The sequence below is a fragment of the Miscanthus floridulus genome, chromosome 5 (genome assembly GCF_019320115.1).
Source record: "Miscanthus floridulus cultivar M001 chromosome 5, ASM1932011v1, whole genome shotgun sequence".
Taxonomy (NCBI): domain Eukaryota; kingdom Viridiplantae; phylum Streptophyta; class Magnoliopsida; order Poales; family Poaceae; genus Miscanthus; species Miscanthus floridulus.
Window position 1 is genome coordinate 100,873,997 of NC_089584.1, and position 23,561 is coordinate 100,897,557.

General features: G+C 45.9%; 1 protein-coding gene and 2 pseudogenes across 1 annotated transcript; 2 read left to right on the forward strand and 1 right to left on the reverse strand.

Annotated features, from left to right (window-relative positions):
• LOC136450334 (phospholipase A1-II 5-like) lies at nucleotides 1-1,685 on the reverse strand (annotated as a pseudogene).
• A 10,729-nt stretch (nucleotides 1,686-12,414) lies between these two features.
• LOC136450332 (probable mitochondrial-processing peptidase subunit beta, mitochondrial) lies at nucleotides 12,415-18,270 on the forward strand (annotated as a pseudogene).
• A 1,712-nt stretch (nucleotides 18,271-19,982) lies between these two features.
• LOC136455015 (probable leucine-rich repeat receptor-like protein kinase At1g68400) lies at nucleotides 19,983-22,054 on the forward strand. The gene is made up of 2 exons (XM_066455215.1): nucleotides 19,983-21,318; nucleotides 21,432-22,054. The coding sequence occupies exons 1-2, from the start codon at nucleotides 19,983-19,985 to the stop codon at nucleotides 22,052-22,054; spliced, it is 1,959 nt and encodes a 652-aa protein (XP_066311312.1).
• The last annotated feature ends 1,507 nt before the right edge of the window (nucleotides 22,055-23,561 follow it).

Genomic DNA, 23,561 nt, shown 5'->3' on the forward strand with positions numbered 1-23,561 from the left:
AGGATTAAGCACTAGTATCATATTACACCATGATCATCGCTGCGCTTTGCTAACAATTCACAAAACAATATTAAAAAAAACACAAACCAATAGAACAGTAGCAAAATGTCCTCCAAACATTGAACCATTCAATTATGAACAGACTGGTTGACCCCTCTAAAGCATGCAGAGAAAAGCTTGGTCCCACGCCCCTTCTTATCCTTCTCCGGTGTCTTTGTCTCCTTACTAGCCGTGGTAGTGGTTGTGGTGGCAGCAGCAGCAGCGACAGAGTCATCGTACGTCGATGACCTCCACGGGCACGACCGGCGGTACGGGCAGGTTCTCCTCGGCAGGCGGTTCGAGCTGCCACAGGCCGGTTTCTCCGATGACCATCCCCTTGTTCCGCTCCACCCACCACGACTCCGGCACGAGGTTGTCGTCGTTGAGGAACGCGGACGACTTGTTCACCAGCGCCACGCTGCGGTGCACCTGCAGCTTGAACTCGCCGTCCTTCCCGTTCCAGCCGGCCACCGTGTGCAGGATGCCCTGCAGGTTGTGGTAGTCCCCGAGGTTGGTGGAGTCGTCCTTCACGTACGGTGACTTCTTAGAGTCCACGGCCAGGACGTCGCCGACGTTGGCGTAGCCCAGGAGCCCGCTCGGGTACAGCGGGATCAAGTCGGGCGTGTTCCTGACGTGCAGCGCACGCAGGTTGGGCAGCTCCTCGAACCTCTTCTTGAACTCCGGGTTCCCGATCTGCGGGCTCCCGAACATGATGGCCGTGACGGGGATGTCGGCGCCGCCGACCCTGGACACGCCGTTCACCGCGATGTCGAACGCGCAGAGCGTGGCCAGCGACTGCGCCGAGGCTGTGTCCGGTGCACACGATGCTGAGGCTCTCGTCCTTGTACCGGGCCACCAGCTCGCGCACCGCGGCGAGCAGCTGCTCCCGCGCGCTGTACTTGGAGAAGGGCGACCGCTCGTCAGCTGGAGGTGTAGATGAGGTACCACCCCTTCATCACGCGAGCGTGGCCCCGGGCCGGGTCCCCCTCCGGCAGGATGGCGTCGGGGGAGACGAGCTCCGGCTTGAGCACGTCGACCCACTCCAGCGTCCGGATGGTGCCGCGCCACGCCACGTAGATGACGCGCTGGCCCGTGGCGGCCGCGGCGGCTTCCGTGGACACGGAGACGTAGCCGATCCAGTTGGACTCCTTGCTCCACGCCTCGCGGGAGAGCGAGAACACCATGATGCCGCCCGGGAGCGACGCCTGGGAGGTCCCGTAGAGGTACGCCGCCGGGGTGATGTCGGCGGCGGCCGGGAACAGCGTGTGGGCGAAGAGCGTGGACCTGGAGTAGCGGCAGCTGCCGCAGTACTTGGAGTGGGAGTCGGAGTTGAAGGAGTCGTAGGTGACCTGGCAGAGGTCGCCGCAGAGCAGGATGAGGCGGCGGAGCGTGAGGTCGAGAGGGTCCAGGAGGCCCTCCCAGTGCGCGGACCCGAGCAGCTCCGGCCATGACGCGGAGCCCTTGGCGCCGCCGACCAGGGAGCTGGACAGGAGGACGCCCTGACTCGCGTCCATGTGTGCAGTGCGACGAGAAGAGGATCAGCTAATGCGAGTGTATGAGTGGTCACAGCTTGTGTGAGGAGAAGGGGCTGTTTGGTTCGCAACTGCCAAGCACATCGATCTCACCTCGGGGGCTCGAAAATGAACGCCTGGAATCGATGTCTTGGTGAGACTTTGCCCTTATTATGGTAAGACTGTTGCTATGCCTCACTCTAAAAAAAATCGTCCGGTTCATTTGGACTAGTTTGGCTTATAAACTATAGCTGAAAGTACTATTAACTGGTTTAATGTAAGAGAAAAAATAATATTCGTGGACTTAAGTCAAATACAACCATATGAACAGACTGAATGTCTTACTAGACAAGTCTGCCTGGAACAGAGTTGCTACTGTGCACGGAACGCCGACGCTCCTGCCAACATTTTGCTTTAAAGCTGGTTTCACTCAAACGGGCCATGGCACTAGCAAAATGAACATTTAACACTAGCAAATTTTGGTCACTAGCAGCATGTTCGCTTGCTCGTATACGATCCTGAATTATAAGTTGGAATAGTATTTTTCTCTCACACCAAACCAGCCCGCAGTAAATAATCAACAATCGTTTACGACGAAACGAACAGGTTGTATATTGGTGACCATAGTTTCAGTCAAGTTTGGCCAAATGGGAGGAATATCAAACCAAAATTTGACACCCAGCCAAATGAAGACAAATTTTGGTCGAAGCAGCCAATTTTTGTCTTGGCATCCTTTGACACACATCTTAAGCAATCAAAGCCCACAAGTTTTTTTAAAACTATTCTTATTAGTAAAGGGAGAAAATTGGAGTTTTGTGGTTTTGCTCGAATGCCATCCCATAAATGTCCAAAGCTCGACCATGGACATCTTGCAAGTTGCGTAAAGTCATCAAGACATACCATGGTAACGCGTCAGAGTGAGCGCGACAACGGTATTCGGCAGCGGCACTCAAACTCAGTCAAACCCAGTCCACGATGGCGCATCCAATGGCTGCCAGTCAGTCACGCCTACTCAAACCCCTAAGCCACAGGGGACGGATGTGGAGCAGCAACTCACCAAGAGGCGGCAGTGCCTGCGTTCCTTTGGAGTTTAGGCAAGAGAGAGATGACCGAGCATATCCTGGAAAAAGGATAAGCCTCCGCTTGTTACATTGAGTTAGGGGAAACAACAAATTCAAGTAGGAAATAATGGAAAAGATGATTAACATACCACAATTTGCTAATGGCATTGTGATGGATTCCATTCAGGGATGGCATTGGAGCGAACCCTACCTTTCATAATAACAAAACTATAGTTTTCTCTAGTAAGACGGTCCAATGCTACTAACTTGGAGCGAACCCTACCTTTCATAATAACAAAACTATAGTTTTCTCTAGTAAGACGGTCCAATGCTACTAACTTGGATAGCTTCTAGCATCGATTAAATTTACCACATAAGCATTTGATGATGCTTCATTGGAATTAAGGATGAGAGACGGAGAAACAATTTCTTCAAAGAGAAATGATTTCGATCAGTCTTGGCCCAAAGCATGAAGTTTCATCCGGGGGGCACCATGTTCACCCTGCACCCTACGCATGAGGACCCTAGTGATGGATCATGCTCTCCATTCGTCGCTCGCACTCCTCCACCACCCGCGCTCCCCATTATTGGTTGTGTGCACGGCTTGCAACAATGTTGACCTCCCCACGAGAACCATCGCCTCTTGCCTGCAGCACAGGCCACCCTAGCATGTCATCACTCCTCGCCTACAACACTGCCACACCTCGCACACTATCGCTTCTTTGCCTATTGCAATGGACATCCTGTGCCTGCCTCTCCTCCACATGTGGTTGTGCACGACTATGTCCACGTGCACCTACCTCCTACCTTGCATCAATCTTGACACTACGTTGAGATCCACCATGGGGCAATGCCAACGAGGTTATAGGAGAAGGATCTGGTTAGGAGAAGATATGGTCGGCTACGGGCTAGCGTTGCTCGTGCCACTCATTGGTCCATGCTCAGTTGCAGGCACCGACATCGCCCGCACATAGGCTCGCATGCTCTGTCGATCGAACACTCACCTGCACTCGCCGACCAAGGAAGAGAAGGGGCTAGGTCACCCAGTCATGAGGTCATGCCATGTTGTGCCCAACTGTGGGTTGTCATCGCTCATGTTATGTGTCGTGGGTGCTATTGTTGTTGGTCGGAGGCTGACGTGCTTTGGCTATCGAACCAGGCGAGGATATTTCATCTACTTGGCCGGAAAGACATAGATTGACCTAGGGGATGTTGTCGTATCCAAGTTTTATGAATTGTAAAAATCTGGCTAGATCTCCTTGTAACAAACTTAAAATCAACCTTAGTCGTTGATCGGGTCTTCCTTTGTAAACCCTACCTCCGTTTGGTTGCCTGGATTAGCCTGTATTTAAATTTGTGTAGTATAGTGTGTGAAATTTTTGCATTTTGGTCACTTTTAAAAACATTTTTTATAAATAGCTTCCTGTCGAAACGTTTTCTGACAATAGACCATTTTTCGGCGTATTAGGACACGACGCCAAGGTATGAGGCTCGGCGCTGTGTCAGACAACGCCTGAACTTTTGCCACGTCAGCGCGGACTCCGGTCGCAGTTGCCACGAAGGCGTTGGGCCCCGCGTACCTCGGCGCTGTGTTACTTCACGCCGAGTCGCAGACCTCGGCGTGGCACTGCTCGACGCTGGAGGTCTGGGCATTCCACGCCGAGTTCCTGGCAGGTGGCTTGCTCTTTATTTGGAGCAGACAAAACCAGTGGGGCCAGGGGCAGCGTGTGGACAGCATTAGCCTGAGGTTTGGACAGGGCAGACGGCAGAGGCGTGTTGGTCGGGTACCCGGGATGGCATAGGGTCATGAACAGTGCCAGAACAGCTTCTCTCCGTGTGAACCCTGCTGCCCTGGAGTAAAAGCCAGAGCCTTTTGTCTGTAGGACATCCACAAAGTGTGGTTTTGTGCAAAGAAGTGTGGTTTTGTGCAGCGCACACTGCTTTCGTCATTTTGGTTTGGCGAACACCGAAGCCATGGATTTTTGTCCAAGACACACTTCACATGGTAGAAAAATATCTCATAGTTTAGGAAGGGAGGGGGAAGAGTAAAATGTAAATGGATGCCCTTTGCTGCAATCTGCGGCTGTGAGAGCCCTTTGCAGCTTATAGTACTTGCAAGTGGCACAATATGATTATGGAAACACAATATTGATTGATGCCTGAACTTGCTGCCTCGTACGGAAACACAATATTCTTATGGTTGACTTTTTTTATCAGGCCATACGACTAGACATTTTGTTGTTTTAGAAAAATACCATGATTTTATGGAATACTTTGGTTTTGAAAACGTAACGTTGTTTGGATGTAAAGAACTTTGTAGTTTTGACGGTAATAACTTTCCTATTTATTAAAGTTTACAGGATCAAGTATTCATTTTCAGTTACCTTATTTTAAAGTTTAATTTTTAAATTTTTCAAATGACCACAGATGTTGATCTCTATCAAGTTGTAGTTTTAAGTTAGAACTACAACTTCGTAGTTGATAACTTTTTTTAATCTGAGATTGTTAGAGCCTTAAGTATTCGTTTTAAGTTCTATAATTTCAAATTTAATTTTTTGATTTTTTCAGACAATGTTTAATGTTGATGTAGTCTACATCTAAAGTTGTAGCTCTCAAATGTTCTACAACTTTGTATTTGATAATACTTTTATCTGGTCGTTTTAAATTCTTATATTTAAAATTTAAATTCTTTGAATTTTAAAATACAAAAAAGTTTGTGATACAAAAATAGTTATTAGATTTGTATTTACAAATATACCCTGATAATTAAATTTTTGGCAGAAATGTTACACTATAATAAAAGGAATTACGGTCAAAGTTTGATTTTAGAGGTCGCGTCAAGTCGAATTATATGCTTTATATTTGAGTATAAGAAGGCAGTATATCTATATACAAAGAAAAGTTGCGGCAAGAAAAATTACGGCGATTCTAGAGCACTGCTGGCCGCCGATTAGAAAAGGCGGAAAGGCCGAAGCTGCCACCCACATGTCATGACACCACGACACAGCAACAGCACAGGGTTCGCTTTAGCATGCCGAGCACGTAAGAGCCTTACGAGCACGTGTCCGGGAGCCGAGGAGATGCAACGAGAGGTCCAACTTGCCGGACTCCGAGGGCCCCACATGGCAGTCACCAGCCTCTCTTCGCCACCAGCCACGAGCACAGAATACACCAGCGTCGTCTCAGATCAGATTTTGCTTCCCTAGCTGTCCAATGCCGAAAGTGTCAGAAACAATAATGGCTCGGCTTTTCACCATGCTGAGAGTGGCTGCTTGCTTTTACTCCAGGGCAGCCAGGGTTCACACCATCTGTTCGCACTGATAAAAATGCAGCCAACCATGCCATCCCGGGTACCCAAGACCAATACGCCTCTGCCCTGTCCAAACGACCAAACCCCATGTACCAATGCTTGTCCACACGCTGCCACCGGCCCCACTGGTTTTGTCTGCTCCAAATAAAGAGAAGCCACCTGCCACGACTCTCGGCGTTGACTACCCAGACCTCCGGCGTCGAGCAGTGCCACGCTGAGGTCTGCGGCTAGGCGTGAAGTAACACAGTGCCGAGGTACGCGGGGCCCAATGCCTTCGTGGCAACTGCGACCGGAGTCCGCGCTGACGTGGCAAAAGTTCGGCATTGTCTGACACAGCGCCGAGCCTCATACCTTGGCGTCGTGTCCTAATACGCCGAAAAATGGTCTATTGTCAGAAAACGTTTCGACAGGAAGCTATTTGTAAAAAATGTTTTTAAAAGGACCAAAATGCAAAAATTTCACGTATAGTGTACCTATATCTGGTTGTTTGCATGAACTCTTATGTAGATTTGCACAATGCTCAAAGAAGGTGTAAACAACAAAACACAATTTTACCAAACACGTCTTGCGTGGACAGAACTAAATACCAAGACGTTTTGCATATGTTTATGCTAGCTTAGATTATGTTGCATAAGATATTTTTTTTATAAAGAAAACAGGTCTAGTTTCATCTCTTATGTCCAAGATAATTAGACCACTTATTATAATAGTATATATAAAATTTTCCAATAAAAAAGATCCAACTTCAAACTCATTTGTAGCATAAGGTCTAATACCGCCTAAACCTAATACAAGCATCCAATCTTACCTTTAAGGATATATATAGGTTGGTCGCACGTTGCTTTCAAATTGACCTATCGACGAATAACAGCAGAGCATGACGTTTGCGGTTGGCCAATGGAAAGCTGCACCAGATCTCTTGTGGCTGTTTTCTTCCCCCCGAGCGGTCCTACACGAGGCAGCCAAAGACTGGCCTCTTGTGTGTTTCGTTTCAGCATGTGTAGTCATTGTATTTGCTGCCCGATTGCCCTGGACAGCTGGAAATGGAATCATGTGTCGCCAAAATGGTACTGTATAATGAACTAAAAGTGAACTAAAGTAGTATTTGGTTCCTTGAACTAAAATAGACTAAAGTGGAGAGAGAGAGAGTAATAAATGAGAGACATAGATGTCCCCAACACCTTTTAGTCCATTTTAGTCCAGTTTCATGGACTAAAGGACTAAAGTATTTTAGTCCATTTTTAATCTAAGTGTTTGGCTGTTTAGTCCAACTAAAGTATAGATTTTAGTCTAAAATACTTTAGTCCATGGAAACAAAACAGATCCTAACGCAGCGATAACTGAAGCTGTGAAGCTTCCTCATAGATACTCCCTTCGTAAAAAAAAAATGTGATCACGTGGTTTAAATCTTGCCCCAAAAAACATGTAAATCTAGGTTGGAAATTAGGTTTGTGATAGGACCCACCAATAAAAAATACACATGCAATTGAAAAATCATCTTACCCTATCCATCCATCCATCTTAACTCTGCACTTTCAGTGAATATTCTAGATGGTCTTTTGAGTTGAGAAGGAGATAGCAAGGGCATATGCCTAATTTTACACCTTCAGTCGTGTGGCCTTGAAAAATGAGGTTAGGGACGGAGGGAGGAGATTCTTCAACGAGAAGGTTAGGAGGCTAACATGATCGTGCTGTCAGCCTGTCACCTAGCACCTAGCCATCACGAGAACTCGATAAGCCGAGAAGGTGGAACAGTGCATGCACCGGCGTTGTCTTATGAGTCCTACTTTTTCAGCGAAATACCAGTGTTTTTCTCTCAAAAAAATTAGCGAACAATACTTTTCAGATTATCTTCTTAACGAAGCGAACATGGCCTAATCCATAACCATCGTCAAATAATCGTCTGTACTCCGTATCTTGCAAAACCTAATCTAGGATTGGGAACAACAATAGCAAGCCTGCAGCAGTACATATACGTACTGTCTTGACAGTGAAGGCTGCAGCGTCATTGAAGATATCGATGCTGGCTGTGCATGTTCACTAGAGAACTAATATTTTCTATAAACCTAATCAAATTTAAGAAAACACTAACAAAGAGAGCCGAAAAGACCTGCTACGGGCCGGGTTGGTCGGAAGGGTTGGTGATGTGCGTTCGAAAATGACCCTGCCACACAGTGTGGAAAATTATTGAAATTGGGAGTCCGGTCCGATATGGGCTGCCACTCAATGATCGTGCAGTTGCTATCACGTAGGAAACTACGCGACCTGAACTTAATATCGCGCTAAATATTTTAGTCAGTAGTCGACATTTTTGTTCACGGGTTGGCCACAACCACTTTGATAAGATCATTATATATATCATATACATGTGGAAAAGAATAACAGGTGTGACAGACACAGAAGATGCACATGTAGAAAACCGAGTTACAAAGACTGCATCATTGTGCACTGAGTTGTCAGCTGTGAGCAACATGACAGCACTCTTGTACGATGCGGAAACAGTGTCAAATGATAGAGAATTGTGTGGGCCTACAAGAAGGCCAACAGGCCCAAAGAAGGATTATCCTTCCTGGAGCTCCACATGCGACAGCTCGTTTCGTGGGCCAATATGGCGGAAGAAAATTTTCTGCGACACCATCGCACGTCGCCTCGGATGTGACACGGCCTGCTTGTGTGACATCTGGACAAGCGCGCATGCTGCAGCCTGCGGAAGCCCTAAGGCCAGTGAGCGGAGAGTTTTACAGCATTGTTTGCGACATTGTCGTATCATATAGAATGAAATAAAAAATAAATTAAACTCTTTGTTAAGACTTTATTTAAATGCATGTGTATTTACCTCATTTCACGTGTGTTGGAGTGAAATAGAATAAAATTTTATTTAATTTTACTTTAATTCACTTCAACATAAGTGAATTAAAATAAATACATGCGCATCCACGTAAGTTAGAGAAGAAAATCAGGTGCAGACAGTATGCACCGAGGCTTAGTGCATACCGATGACAATCTACTAACACGTGGACATCAGATAACATCAACGGCATGTGGTCATCCAGTTTGTGCGGCGATGAACACGGAAAAGAAAAGAGCCGAGCTCCTGTGCGTCCGTAGCTGCCGCAAAACGGTTGTTCCAGCAGGGACAAAAAAACGACGGAATACGGACGGATATTATTAATATTATATTTGTTTTTATATTTTTATCTAGATTTAGATTTGAATATGGATAGAGTTAACTATACCAGATAGGATACGATTAAATATTGATATCATAAATATGCGATTTGAGTATTCGGATATGGATACGATATCGAATGTTGAATATTCGGACTCGGATACGAACAGATCTAAACCCTTCTAAATGGATTCGGTCTCGAATATGGTTGAAAAATATCTATATCGTTTTCATCCCTAGTTCCGAGCACATCGAATGTTCTAGGTGCACACGTGTCATCTAGGGAGAGACAGTATGCACCAACTGTTGGTGGATACTGTATCCACGATTTTTTTTCATTAAGAGTGAGATGTTTTATTCTATGGTTTTATAAGCATTTGATTTCATAACTTATGGAGAGTTAGTAACTGTGCCAAGCGAGTTTCATTCAGAGCGAGGCTAATAATACAGCTGTCTTGCTAGTTGTAAGATTCTTTGCAGCCTTTTTTTAGCCCACTCATATAGCAGTTAACTCTTCATTATTACTACATGGTCCACATGTCTCTCTCATAACGTTTTTTTGGTTCTTGTGCTAAAGCCGACTGTAAGCTTGTAACCCTCTTCTCCTCTCTCTCTCTCTCCTTTTCTCTCTCCTCCACCTCAGCATTTAGCCAACTTATAGCCTCTTATTATACTTGCTCTCAGGAAACTCATTTTTTTATCTATCTTCTTAAAAATCTTACCACATCATAAAAACGCTTATGTGACAGCTCATTAAATACAAATGAAACTACGATGAAACTCCCACTACGACTAACCTAACAAATCAATCAAGGAAAAAAGATCCATTTGATCATTTATTTTTTCTTCCTAATCTATAAATCGCTTTTCGGATCCATTTCATTTTTAAAACCGTTTAATTTAGCAACCTTAATGATTTTGATGGTGTTTTTTTTAACGTGGCACCACTTCAAAAATTTTATGAATTGCATAGTTACTATGCATACACTCGCAGCACATGCACATTCACTCTATGAACGCACGTACACAAATCCTACCCCCAATGAGCATCTTCGAAGACTGAGCCGACAAAGCCTCGAGAATGACGAAGTCACTACAGACGTCTCGCTGATGACACAAACGTTTGCTGCCACTAAAAGCACAATACCAATAAATCCTAGAAAATTCGCTCCCACAGAGTCAAACCCAGAACCCTAGAAAATTCGCTCCCACGAGCAGTCAAACCCAGAACCTGAGCGCCTGCAGTAAAAGCACAACACCGATAAAATCCTAGAAAATTCGCTCCCATGGGCAGTCAAACCCAGAACCTGAGCGCCTGCACTAAAAGCACAACACCAATAAAATCCTAGAAAATTGGCTTCCACGAGGAGTCAAACCCAGAACCTGAGCTGCTACTGAGGCTCTTATAACCACTAGGCTACGCGTGCACGACATCAACTAAGGGGAGGTAAACGAGACTAGTTGATGTGGCTTTTTTTTGTTGACAGTGCTTTTTATACTATTGAATTACTTTAAGTTTTAATAATGCATTGAATTATGGAGCATAATGTGATGGGAAACTAGATGGTAAGTCACTTTATCGTCGATGTAAACTAATTATAATAGATAATGAGTTTATCTACTAGTAAATAAGCACTAAAAGGAGTCTATATAAGATTCAAGTAGCTCTAATTTAGGCACCATATAGAATAGAAAAATGATATTAGGAAAATATGAATTTAGTTTTGTAATTTTTGATCTGTATCATTTATTCTATGATTTTTTAACACTAAACTAGATTTTAGGAATTTTTAATTGCATTTTTTTAAATGCGAACAATTTTTGAACAAAATTATAGCCCGATTTACCACTACTAGGTGACGCGACAGCATGTATGTAGGATAGTTGACGTGGCATCAGCTTAGCAGAAGTCACCGTGAAAATACCCGAGGTGCCCAAAAAAAATTGGTGTCAAAAGTTTAGGGGTTTAAAAACAAAGTTTTACATATGAGAGGAGGGGGATCGGACAACCGCGAAAATTAAGGCGTCAAAAGGATGTTTTCCCCATCTATCAATACTGCATGGTCTTTTTTTTTTTTTGACAAACAATACTGCATGGGCTTAGTGGACCTGTTATATTTCTTTACGTTGGGTGTAGAAAATGGCTCAGACTGCAATCCTCTCATAAAAAGTCTAATTTGTACCTAAAAAGTTATACATAATTTTATCATCATAAAAAATATAAAATAAATATGATAATTTGAGTACCGGAGAACAAAGTCATGTACACTACAAGGATCAATAATGTTAAATCTACACCCATACAATGGGAAAAATAAACCTGTCATGGCAATTTAAACTTGCTACTATAGCTCAACATACAACAAAACAAAAAATTACAGTATTTTATTCCAAAAGAAACATACGATATAGTGTGAAAACACGTATTATATAACTTATATAAGGACGTGGATGTTTGTATTGGCGATTTGGTAGATTTTCTTTTGACATGTCAAATACATTTGGAAACAAATACTGTATTGAAATCCGACATGGATGTGAGGTGTCTGGCTTTTGGCAAACAAGTTTGATACGGGTGTCCGGCGGACCCGGAAAATATTTCAGGGAGGCTGAACAACACTGATGTTCGATCTTAAGTCTTAGCCCCCCTACACTAGAGAACTTTGCCTAAAAATTCATGGGGGCTCCACAGGGGTTACGATATGGGTAGGGAGGGCTTGAGCCCCCCCCCCCCCCCCCCCCTTGCTGTGTAACGCTACTGAAGAAAACATACAAGAGCATCGGATTTAATATCGTTCAAATTCACAAGTAAACTTCTCCACATTTCATGTGTTCCTACTTATCTGTGTCCGTTTTATTGATTCAATTCAATTGCACTCCTAATAAAGCTAGGACTACTAAGGGCAAGACATGAATCTTGTGTCGTAGGTGGTTTCATGTAGTGTCACGTAATTTTAAGATGGCTTAATAGACAACATATATAATGATTGTTTTCTAAGTTGTCTCATGGCAAGTCACAATTTCTTAATTTATGCATAGAATAAAATAAAGTTGTGAGGCGTATGGCAACAACAACTCATACAATGATAGAATAGTTATCTTATAGTCCTAAATTTTAGCTCATGAGATGATTATTTCGTAAAACGATGATATCTTTCTCTCTCCTCTCTCCTCTCTCCTCTCTCCTCTCTCTTTCCTTCACGTCAGAAAAAAAAGAGCAATGTGACACTACGTGAAAGACGACGTACGAGACGGCTATCATATAGCAATCTACCTGACCGACTCGGAACCAAAACCCGGCGATATTTCTCAGCTACGAGTCAGCGGTAGGCGGTAGCCTTCCCACCGCCGCAAGAATAAACGGGAGAGAGGGGAAAAAAACCCGGACCCCTCTCTTCGTCACCCCTGTTCGCGGCGCGACGGTAGAGGGATTCCGTCGAACACATCATGGCCGCTCTCGCGTCAGCCGCCCGCTTGAGGCGCCGGCTCCTCCCCTACCTCAACCGCCTCCTCCACTCCGCCTCCACCACCGCCGTCTCCCCGTCGCCCTCCACCAGCCGCTTCCTCCGCCACGCCTCGCCGGTGCCCCGCACCCCTGACCACTCCCCGTACCTCCGGTTCCCCGCCGCGCGCGTCTCCACGCTCCCCTCGGGCCTCCGCGTCGTTACGCAGGCCGTACCCGGCCGCCACACGGATGGCCTCCGTCGGCGTCTGGGTCGATGCGGGGAGCCGCTTCGAACTCCCTGGAACCAACGGGACCGCGCACTTCCTCGAACACATGGCCTTCAAGGGCACCCGGCGCCGGCCCAACGCGCAGGCGCTCGAGGTGGAGATCGAGGACATGGGCGCGCGCCTCAACGCGTATACCTCCCGCGAGCAGACCACCTTCTTTGCCGACGTGCAGGCGCGCCACGTTCCGGCGGCGCTAGACGTCCTCAGCGACATCCTACAGCACCCGCGATTCCCCGAAAATGCCATCCAGCGGGAACGCGGCGTCATCCTCCGTGAGATGGAGGAGGTGAGCTTGTTCTACGAATTTGCTGTGCTGTACCTTTCTTGTCCTTCAGACCTCGATTCCTTGCTTTACTACCTTAGATTAGAGTACTTAACAGTATTCTCGCTGCGTTGCTAATTGGACATACCATTGTGATAAGGGTAAAGGCAAAAACTTTATGGTGTGTTTGGTTTGTGGAATCATCCTATGCTTTGTGAGGTGTTGCATCATGGATTCATCCCATGAATTTTGGTGGAATCAACCCATTCCTCATGCATGTACTAATTATTAGCTTGAGGAATGAGGTGGTGATGGATCAACTCATTCTATTCCACAAACCAAAAGAAAAAAAAAAGTGAGGAGTAAGAAGATGGATCACCTCATTCCTCAAACCAAACACACCCTTAGATGCTCGATTGGGTTTTCAACTAAAAGTGGAGACTTTGTTATTTTAATGCACATTTGGTATTGCTTTAACAGGGACATTGCTTATTGAAGTTTGTGTAATTGACTGATTATAAGTTAGCGTGGCAACTGGTATCTATTTGAACTCTTAGTTTGCACCCAATGCTATCCATCTCATTCAGCATGGGTTATGTGGAAGCTGCTTCCTATGGGCTATGGCACATATAAACAAATATAATGCCCTGACCCCCTGACCGTTGTTTTTATTTGTAGGGGAGAACATTTTTAACGGTGCTGCATGTGATGATGATATTTAGCAGTAAATGCAGCTATTTAGTGATGTCCTGATGATTCATATGCTATGACAATCAACATAAAACCAAAACTTTAACCATGTAGCATTGCTGGTTTTCCTTTTTAACATTATTCTTCCATGATCTTCAGTGAAAAAAATTCTTGATGTGGTTAATAACAGCTCTTGCTACTAAAATGGAACATTTATTGCTTGATGTGGATGCGTGATTTGTTTTTATTGAAAAATAGGTGCAAGGGATGATGGAAGAGGTGATATTTGATCACTTGCATGCAGCAGCATTCCAAGGCCATCCACTAGGGGACACAATATTAGGTCCTGAAGAGAATATTAGGTCCATCTCTAAGAAAGACTTGGAACAGTATATCTCAACTCACTATACCTGTCCTCGAATGGTATTTCTTTCTGAGAATTCTGAAAGTTCGTATACGTTGATTCTTCTTGAGCAGAGAAGTTGTAAAGGTTTTATTCTGCTGTCTGGTCTAGGTTGTATCTGCTGCTGGAAGTGTCAGTCACGATGAAGTTGTTGATCAGGTGAAAGAATTATTCACAGAATTCTCCACTGATCCAACTACTGCTGATCAGCTTGTCGAGGCGAACCCAGCTATTTTTACTGGATCTGAGGTCTGGTTTGTTCATACAGGATCTTATTTAACAATTTCTAGGCCATTTCAAATAATCTTTAATTTAGTTTAGTGTTTTTTTTCCACTCAACTGATCCTCAGCTTTTGTAGGTTCGTGTAGAAAATGCAGAGTTGCCTCTAGCACATGTTGCAATAGCTTTCAAAGGCGCATCATGGACTGACCCTAGCTCCATTCCCCTTATGGTGATCCAAAGCATATTGGGATCCTGGTACAGGAGCATTGGGGTTGGGAACTGCTCAGGGTATGAGAATTCCCTTCCTAGTTTACATTTGATTTGTTAGTAATTTGCTTTCCTAGTGTATTACCACCAAATTGCTGTTTAACGCTGATGCTACTTATTGAAACTACAAGGTCTTCTTTAGCTCGTGGTATCAGCAATGCTAACTTAGCTGAGAGCCTCATGGCGTTCAATACTAACTATCGGGACACAGGAATATTTGGCATTTATACTATTGCTCCGGTAAGTTTGTTGCTCAATCTTTTAAGTTTGTTCTAGTCCAACTAGCCTGAACGTAAGATCGACACTTGTAAGATCTCCTGTCTTTTTCCTTTTATCTCATTATGAGTTCATTTTTTGTAAGCTCTGAAATTGCATAAAGATTAATTTAGTATAGTACTCCCTCCATTCATCAATGCAACACATATTTTGATATGGAAAGGTCAAATTTTATGAGTTTTGATAATCTGTTAATCACAAATTACACGCATGCTATTATATAGATATTGCATCAATAGTTCGTCTTTGAAATGCCTCTAAGATAGTGATGACTATATAGTGATGACTTTATATAGCAATTGAAAATATAGTTAAGATGGTGGTCAAAATCTACTTTTGAAGGCTCTCTCATTCCAAAATAAGATTTAGATTGATGAGTGGATGAAATAGTGATCACTGATTAGGCGTGGGTATTCCCTTGCAACATTTGTGGTTACACATTTTAATGATCAAGCAGTGAGGATTCTGAATGCCTTCTGGTGGGATAGGACATGTTTGTTTGAGTGAATCAATGGCAATCCAGATCAGATCTCTGGGGTTGGCACTAGGAAGGGAACTTCCTTGTTCAAATGACGAGGGATATTCATAAATATTCCCTATATATTCCGTCACATAGGCTGAATGTAGCCAATGTCTGGTTAATATATTATATGGATCAATAAACTACTCAGACAATCACTTGTATTTGCACATCACATAGTTCTATTGAAATTTCTAGTGACCATTCATCTATACCAGCAGCTGAACGAATATATCGATTTGACGGAGATATTAATTGCTACAATGTTTCTTTCAATTTGTGAAATCAATTGCAGCCTGACACCCTGCATGACTTGTCACGGTTAATAATGGCGGAGTTTAGAAGACTTGCATCCCAAGTGTCAGAAACAGAGGTTGCTCGTGCCCGCAATCAGGTATCTGGTTCTGTCCCCAACATCCTATATGCCCGGTATATTTTGTACATTTCAGCTGTTAATATCTTGTTTTCGGGTATTGCTATTTATAGTAGAAGAAAAAAGTGATGGGTTACTTCTATCTGCATTAGAGAAGGGAGAAAGCTAATTCTTTAGTTTTATTGATCTGACCCTGTCTATATAGAACTATGTTTCATCAAAAACAAGCACATGGCAGTGAATATTTATAATAATATATTCTATCCAACGTTATCAAATCGTCTAATCGATCCTAGTCGCCATGGCACCGATCAGCCTGATTAATCGTGACTAATCGTAGTGCATAACTGATCGCCATGGCACCAATCAGCCTGACTAATCAGCGATTAGTCAGGACAACTTGATAACATTGGCTTTCTCTAGTAAGCCTTGACACGGGTATGGCATAGGTTCCTGACATATCGGTGATTTGGTTATACGCGTATTGTCTAGTAATCCAATAAGCTTTGTCTAGTAAGCCCATATTCTCCCTCCCTCCCTCCACTGGCAGTGGATATCTTTTTTATTTGGGAAAATTGCTACATGTTGTTCGCTGATGATGTAGTGTATGTTGTTCGCTGATGATGTAGTGTATGTTGTTCGCTGATGATGTAGAGTCCTAAGCCAAACTAATAATATGAGAAGAGGTACAGAAAGACCGAAATTGACATGGGGGAGGCAATAAAAAGAGATTTGAAAGCTTGGGATATACCTAGAGATATATGTTTGAATAGGAGTGCTGGGAAAGCAGCTATTGAAGTGCCTGAACCGTGACTTGGGGCTCTTGGTGGGTTTCAACTCTAGCTACCCCAACTTACTTGGGACTGAAAGGCTATGTTGTTGTTGTTGCTGCTTACATGGTGCAATATAGCATAGATACAATTTTACAAGGCTGTCATAATTGAGGTCTTCATTACTCTAGGCTGCTGTACTTAAGGTTGTAGATCTTAAGTCTCATTATTATCCTTAAAAACAAGATATGCAGACCATGTTCAGTGTTCGCAGAGCCAATGTTCCAAAATAAATTATCTATTTTATTGTCATTGTGAAAAAAAAAGTTGTTGACATGCATGAACCATGCCTAGAGATCTTTGTTTGGATAGGAGTGTTTGAAAAGAAGCTATTGACGTCCATGAACCATGACTAGGGGCTCATATTGGGTTTTAACTCTAGCCTACCCCAATTTGCTTGGGACTAAAAGGCTTTGTTGTTGTTGTTGTTGTTGAAAATTGCTACATGTTCATAAAGACAAACCTTTCCCTTCCCTTTAAACTATAATGGATATATGATACTGTGTTGTTGTGGACAATTAGAAGCATTAAATATGCTAATATGATGTAACACTGTTGTGACATTAAATTATTGTGACATCACATATATGTTCCCCTAAATATTGGTGAACTGTAGAACTTTCTCCTCATGTAAACACTAACATGCAACTTGGTAGATCTGGTTTGCATTAGTGGAGCCTGAAACATATTTTAGAACTAACACATGTATCTTATGCCAGCTGAAATCTGCTCTGTTACTTCACATGGATGGCTCCACCGCAGTTTCTGAGAATAATGGTCGCCAGGTACTCTACTATTCTAGCCTAAACTTCTCAGAATTGCAGCAGCTTCTCCCATCCTGATTAATAAGATTTTTCCTCATACTATCTCATGCAGATGTTAACTTATGGGCGAGTCATGCCGTTCCTAGAGCTTTTTGCACGCATTGATGCTGTTGACTGTGCTACAGTAATGGAAACTGCCAAGGAGTACATAATTGATAAGGTAAATTTCCAAAAGTGGTGGCTATTCTACTTACGCAGGGTACTACAATATCTTTGGTGAACGGGTGTGTAGTATAGTGGTCATAGGAGCCTTAGTAGCATATTAGTCCTGAGTTCGACTATCCGTGAGAGCGAACAACAGACCTAGGTTAAAAAGACACCCCTTGTCGGCAGTCTCCCTGAGTCTAGGACAGCTGGCCTTTGGGGTGTTTCTTCTGCGTGCGAGAAACTCAATGCAATGCTTCCCCGCAGGAGTTTTAATACAGTATCGTTGAATACTTTGAGCTACTGGAGGCCTCATGCACTGACATGATTGGTTTGGCAATTTACAGGATGTTGCTCTGGCTGGGGTGGGACAGCTCACGAATTTGCCAGAGCTTAGTTGGTTTCGCTGGGAAACATGTTCTGATGATGATTTTACTCGAAGAATATTCTTCTTTGGGAATGCAAAATAGTTGAAGCTGTGGCTCTGTTATAGTGTTGTTGTAACTCTAGGCCATTCATTCCAAGAAATTATCAATTGGTAGATAGCATCAGCTATTTCAGTTATTTGTTAGATATTTTCCTTTTGTGTTTGTACTATACTTATTTGATGCTAAATGTGCAAATAACTTTCTTTGCTGTGGTGCTCTACTTATGAATTCATCTCATCTATGTGTTGTAAGAATATTTTTTGATATAAAGCATATTGAAATGATTAACTGGCAAAAGAGGAGAGTAGGAGACAATGAACTTATGAACAGAGAATCCCAGAACAGCAGATATATTGTTGTATTCCTGAGAGTCCACATCAATTGCCTATCTTACCTAGTAATGCGCGGTCAGCAGTTTGAGTCTGCATTAGTCTGCATTGGTGTATGGGTTAAAGTTATCAGCATGAACTGATTTCATTTCATACTGGAGGCCTGACAGTATTGAGCACTGTAGCAGTAGGAGCGGACCAGCAGAAATAGACTGTTCGGTTGGCCGGTGCTCGTCGTATACGATCGTAAATTTCCAGCTGGAACAGTATTTTTCTCTCACGCAAACCAGTCAACAGTACTTCTTCACGAACTAGCGAAACGAATCAGCCAACCGAACATACTAGGCTGATATGGGCTGATTCGAGCACTGTAGCAGTAGAGCAGGCCAGCCGAAAATCAGGCAAAAGTGGAGCAACCGAACGAGCTAGGAGACCTGACAGCAAAAACTTTCCAAACGAAGGGCCTCTTTAGCATGACTTATGCCGGCTTCGGCTTTATCTATTTTGTGCAAATTGAGGCACTGTAGCGTGAAGTTGTTTTGTAAGCCGGGGTTAAAATGAACTAGAAGCCGGGAAAAGCCAGTTTTTCTGGCTTCACCGGCTTTGGCTTCACCAATAAAGCCGTTTTAGATGAGCCGTGCCAATGGGGGCTGAAATGTGGAACCCGAGACATACACGGAGAAAAAGACAGCATGAGAACAAAAACTAACTCGATTTCATTTCATACTGGAGGCAGACAATGCAGTCATGCATGCAGGAGCAGGATAGCTACGGCCGTGTTGTGTCGTTTTGTTTTCCCGGCCAGACTGATGACGCTCAGATACACAGGAAACCATAATAAAGCATACTGTATGCACCAGTGAGCCAGTGATGACTGCGACAAGTGATGAACATTCAATGGCAGATCAGACACCCCTTAAACAAAGCACCATGGCTAGTTTTCATGTGAGCTTCAGCAGAACGAATACGATGCACCGGTGTGATGTGTGTGACTGCTGAGTGAGCTAGAAGCCCCGTAAACGATAAGCCGGCAGAGTTCACGCAATGCAGACTGCGCTGCCAATGTCGCGTCGGCCTTCACTCCGCGTGCCTCCAACGGTGCGCAAATGGGCTCACGCCGGTCGCACTCGTTCCCGCGGGGGCGCCACGCCCCGCGCGGCAGCGCCCTCCTCCCGCACACGCCCATTAATCCCTCACGCACCGGGCCGTTGCAGCATCAACTCTCCTCCTCCGCGCCATTACTGGGCCCTATTTAGATTGAGATTAGGAATCATTATTGGGCACTGTAGCATTTTCGTTTGTATTTGATAATTATTGTCTAATCATGGTCTAACTAGGCTCAAAAGATTCGTCTCGTAATTTACAATCAAACTGTGTAATTAGTTATTTTTTTTATCTATATTTAGTACTTCGTATATGTGTCCAAGAATTTGATGTGACGGAGAGAGAGCGAAAAAACTTAATCTAAAAAAGGCCCTGCTACAATACACGGATACACGTACGTGCCCTGCGCCGCCGCCGAGGCCGAGCCGCTCCCCGCGCCCACGCTACCTGTACTCGCCGCTTGCTTGCCTCGGGCTCCAGCATTGCAATGGCTGCTTTGCGCGTGCTCCTCTTGCCACTGGCGATCGCCGCGAGCCGCGCCTCCGCCCCTGCCCCGAGCCCCGACGCCGTCGCGCTGCTCGCATTCAAGTCGGTATGCTCCGACCGCGCCGCGGCGCTCGGCTCATGGACGGAGTCTTCCGACCCCTGTGCCGGCAAGTGGCGCGGCGTCACCTGCCAGCGGTCGTCGTCGCTCACCTCCCCGCTCCGCGTGCGTCGCGTCGTCCTCGAAGGCCTCCGGCTCGGCGGGCACGCCGCGGCGCTGGAGCTGCTCGCGGATCTCCCCGTTCTCTCGTCCCTTAGCCTCAAGAACAACACCTTCACGGGCGCGCTCCACGGCGTCGACTTCTCCCGCCTAGCGCCGCACCTCAAGCTTCTCTACCTGTCCGGCAACGGCTTCTCCGGCCGGTTCCCCGAGTTCGTCCTGCGCCTTCGCCACCTGCGCCGTCTCGACCTTTCGGGGAACCACCTCGCGGGCACGATCCCGCCGGAGATCGGGCACTGCCTCCGTGCTCTCCTGACGCTGAACATCCAGCGAAATTCGTTCGTCGGGTTCGTGCCGGACTCGCTGGACGCAATGCCCAAACTCGCCGAGCTCAACGTCTCCGGCAACCACCTCGAGGGGCGGATCCCGAACCGCCTCGCGGCTGCCTTTCCCGCGTCGTCGTTCGACGGCAATCCGGGGCTCTGTGGCGCGCCGCTGGCCCGCCGGTGCAATGAACCGAAGCAGATCGTGTACAACAACGGCGGCGGCGAGGCATCGAACGGATCGATGACGACGGGGAGGGGGAATAAGATCCATGACCGGTGGATGGTCGTGATGATCATGTCAGCGGTGGGCGCGGCGGTCGCGTCGTTGGTCGTGGCGGCACTGTGCGCCGTGCTTCTACTGAAGAACAGGAAGCTGGCGAGACGGCCGGGCGCCAGCTCGACGTCCTCCAACTCGACGGTCGCACGGGAGGAGACGGTGCGCTTCGACGGGTGCTGCGTGGAGTTCGACGTGGCCACGCTCATGCAGGGCGGCGCAGAGATGCTGGGGAAAGGCGCAACGGCGACGACGTACCGTGTGGTCATGGGAGGCAACGTCGACGCGAGCGACGCCGGCGTCGAGGAGGCCCACGGAGAGGTGGTGGTGGTGAAGAGGATGAGGAGGAGGGACGGCGCGTCGAGGGAGGACGAGAGGCGGCGGAGGGAGCTGACCAGGGAGATGGGCACGTGGCGGCACGCTAACGTCGTCGGCCTGCGCGCGTTCTACGCGTCCACGGAGGAGCTGCTCCTCGTCTTCGACTACATGCCCACCGGCAGCCTCCATAGCCTCTTGCACGGTGAGCAGCGCTCCTCATTTCTCGTCGCACGTGTAGTTCGGACTTCGGACGTGTCAGTCAGGTGATGTCTTCTGACGTGTGCACAAAATTGGTGCTCTTCTGTATATATATAGAGAACCGTGGCCCGGCAAGAGTTCCTCTGGGCTGGCAGACCAGGGTGAAGCTGGCGCAGGACGCGGCGCACGGCCTCGCCTACCTCCGCGGCGTGTCTGGCGGCAATCTCTCCCACCGGCACCTCACTTCCTCGAACATCCTCGTCGACGGCAGCGGCAACGCGCGCGTCTCCGATTTCGCTCTCCTCCAGCTGCTCGCGCCGGCGCCGCCTGGGGAGGCCCTGCAGAAGCAGGACGTGCACGGTTTCGGCGTCATCCTGCTGGAGCTCCTCACAGGGCGCCAGTCGCCCGAGGACGGCAGCGCGGACTTGCCGCGGTGGGCGTGGACCGTGGTGCGGGAGGAGCGGACGTCCGAGGTGTTCGACGTGGAGCTGCCGCGGAGCAGGGGCGCCGAGGACGAGATGGTGGCGCTCCTGCAGGTGGCGCTGCTCTGCGTCGCCGACAACCCGAGGGAGCGGCCCAGGATGGCCGTGGTGGCCAAGATGATCGAGGACATCAGGGACAGGGGGAGCAAACGGAGCAACAAGTACTCCGCGTCTCCGTCGCAAGCGGGGCACTCGTACGAGTCCTCTCCCTCCGTGTCCGAGGACACCACCAGGTCTACTCCTGCCTCAAGCTCTTGACGCCGCCGAGTCTCTGGTGTCTGGTGAGTAACAGCATAGCATTGTTGACCATGTCGTGAGAAAAACATTGTACAACTACAAATCAGGGTAGTGATGAGCACTAGAACAGCGTGGAAACGCCGTCTGCATCAAGCAGGTGTTGTAGCATCGATTTGTATAATTTTTATCCTCCATTACCTTATGGAAATCTAAAAATAAAGCAAATGGGCTCTGATAGCCTGAGATGGTACTTGTCCGGCGTCGGCCACTTGCCTTTCGTTTACTGTATCCGCTTAGTATCTCCAACAGTATCTAAAAAAATACTTCCAAAAATATGTTTTCCATTCTTTGCAAAATATATCAGGAGACATAAAAAACTGCAACTCCAACGATTTCCAAAATCTCACATCTAAAATATAGAAGGTAATTTTACATCAGGAATCCTAAAATATTTCTAAATCACACTAACCACTTTTATAAATTATTTCTCTCTTTTTGGAATAATATTATTTCTCTTGTATATTTGCATTAGAATCCTCTTCTACTTTTTTTTTCTTCCCCACGTCCTTCCACCTCTATATTGGAGCGAGCATACGTGCGCGTAACTTTACGCGAGTGGGGGCGTTATTAGGAAAGTGGCCGGATGGTCCTACCTTCATTCTAAATTATAAGTCGTTTTAACATTTTTATATATATTATTTTGCTATGCATTCTAAGTCCATAGCAAAAGTTATGAATCTAGAAAAAAACAAAACGTCTTGTACTTTGGAATTGAGAGGTGTTTACACTAAAATTTGAAAGAAGAGTCACGGAGACTCGAAGGCTCCCAAGGTCATGTCGTCAGGGAATCAATTGCGTGCAGATCGGAACCAGCTAATTCGAGCGCAAAACTGGAATCGGCTTTCTTCAGATAGCGCCAGCGGATAATGACGAAGGTTATGATCGACGCCAGGACGAGACATGCTGGACTCTATAAAAGAAAAAGATTAGAGTCCAAGTTATCTTAAATTAGAAATATTTTCGTTTATGCCAAGGATTATAACGAATCGTGCTCGAGTAGGATTCATGTTTAGGTCCCGGGTATAAATATCAAAGCCCCCGCTATTGTAAGGAACAACAATCAATCAAATACAAGTCAATTACTTTTTTCGGCTCCGGCCACCCCTTAGGAGTAGGAGTAGAGTAGATCTCGGTGAGTTCTTCAACGAATACGGCTGCATCGATCCAGTCGACCTCCACTGCTTGTCTGTAAGTACCGTCATGGTTTATACCTCTGTTCGTATGGCTGCATCGATCCGGTCGATCCCCACCGCGACTCTGGTATAGGCTAGTTATCGACTCTTGTCTAATTCAAGTATGGCCTGTGTGATTCTGCTTCACACCCCACTGCTTGAATTAGATCAAGGTCAAGTTATCGGCTCTACCTTAGTATGACAGTCTTTGGTAGATTCATTAAGTTACCGATATTGCTTATTGCTTTCATCGTTTATCTAATTACAGCAATATCACTCTGCCCGATTGAGATTGA

Bases quoted from the DNA above. Each gene is read 5' to 3' on its own strand.
- LOC136455015 (XM_066455215.1), top strand. From the start codon at position 19,983: ATGGCTGCTTTGCGCGTGCTCCTCTTGCCACTGGCGATCGCCGCGAGC. The intron at 21,319-21,431 runs GTGAGCAGCGCT...GTATATATATAG, and splicing joins CCTCCATAGCCTCTTGCACG to AGAACCGTGGCCCGGCAAGA.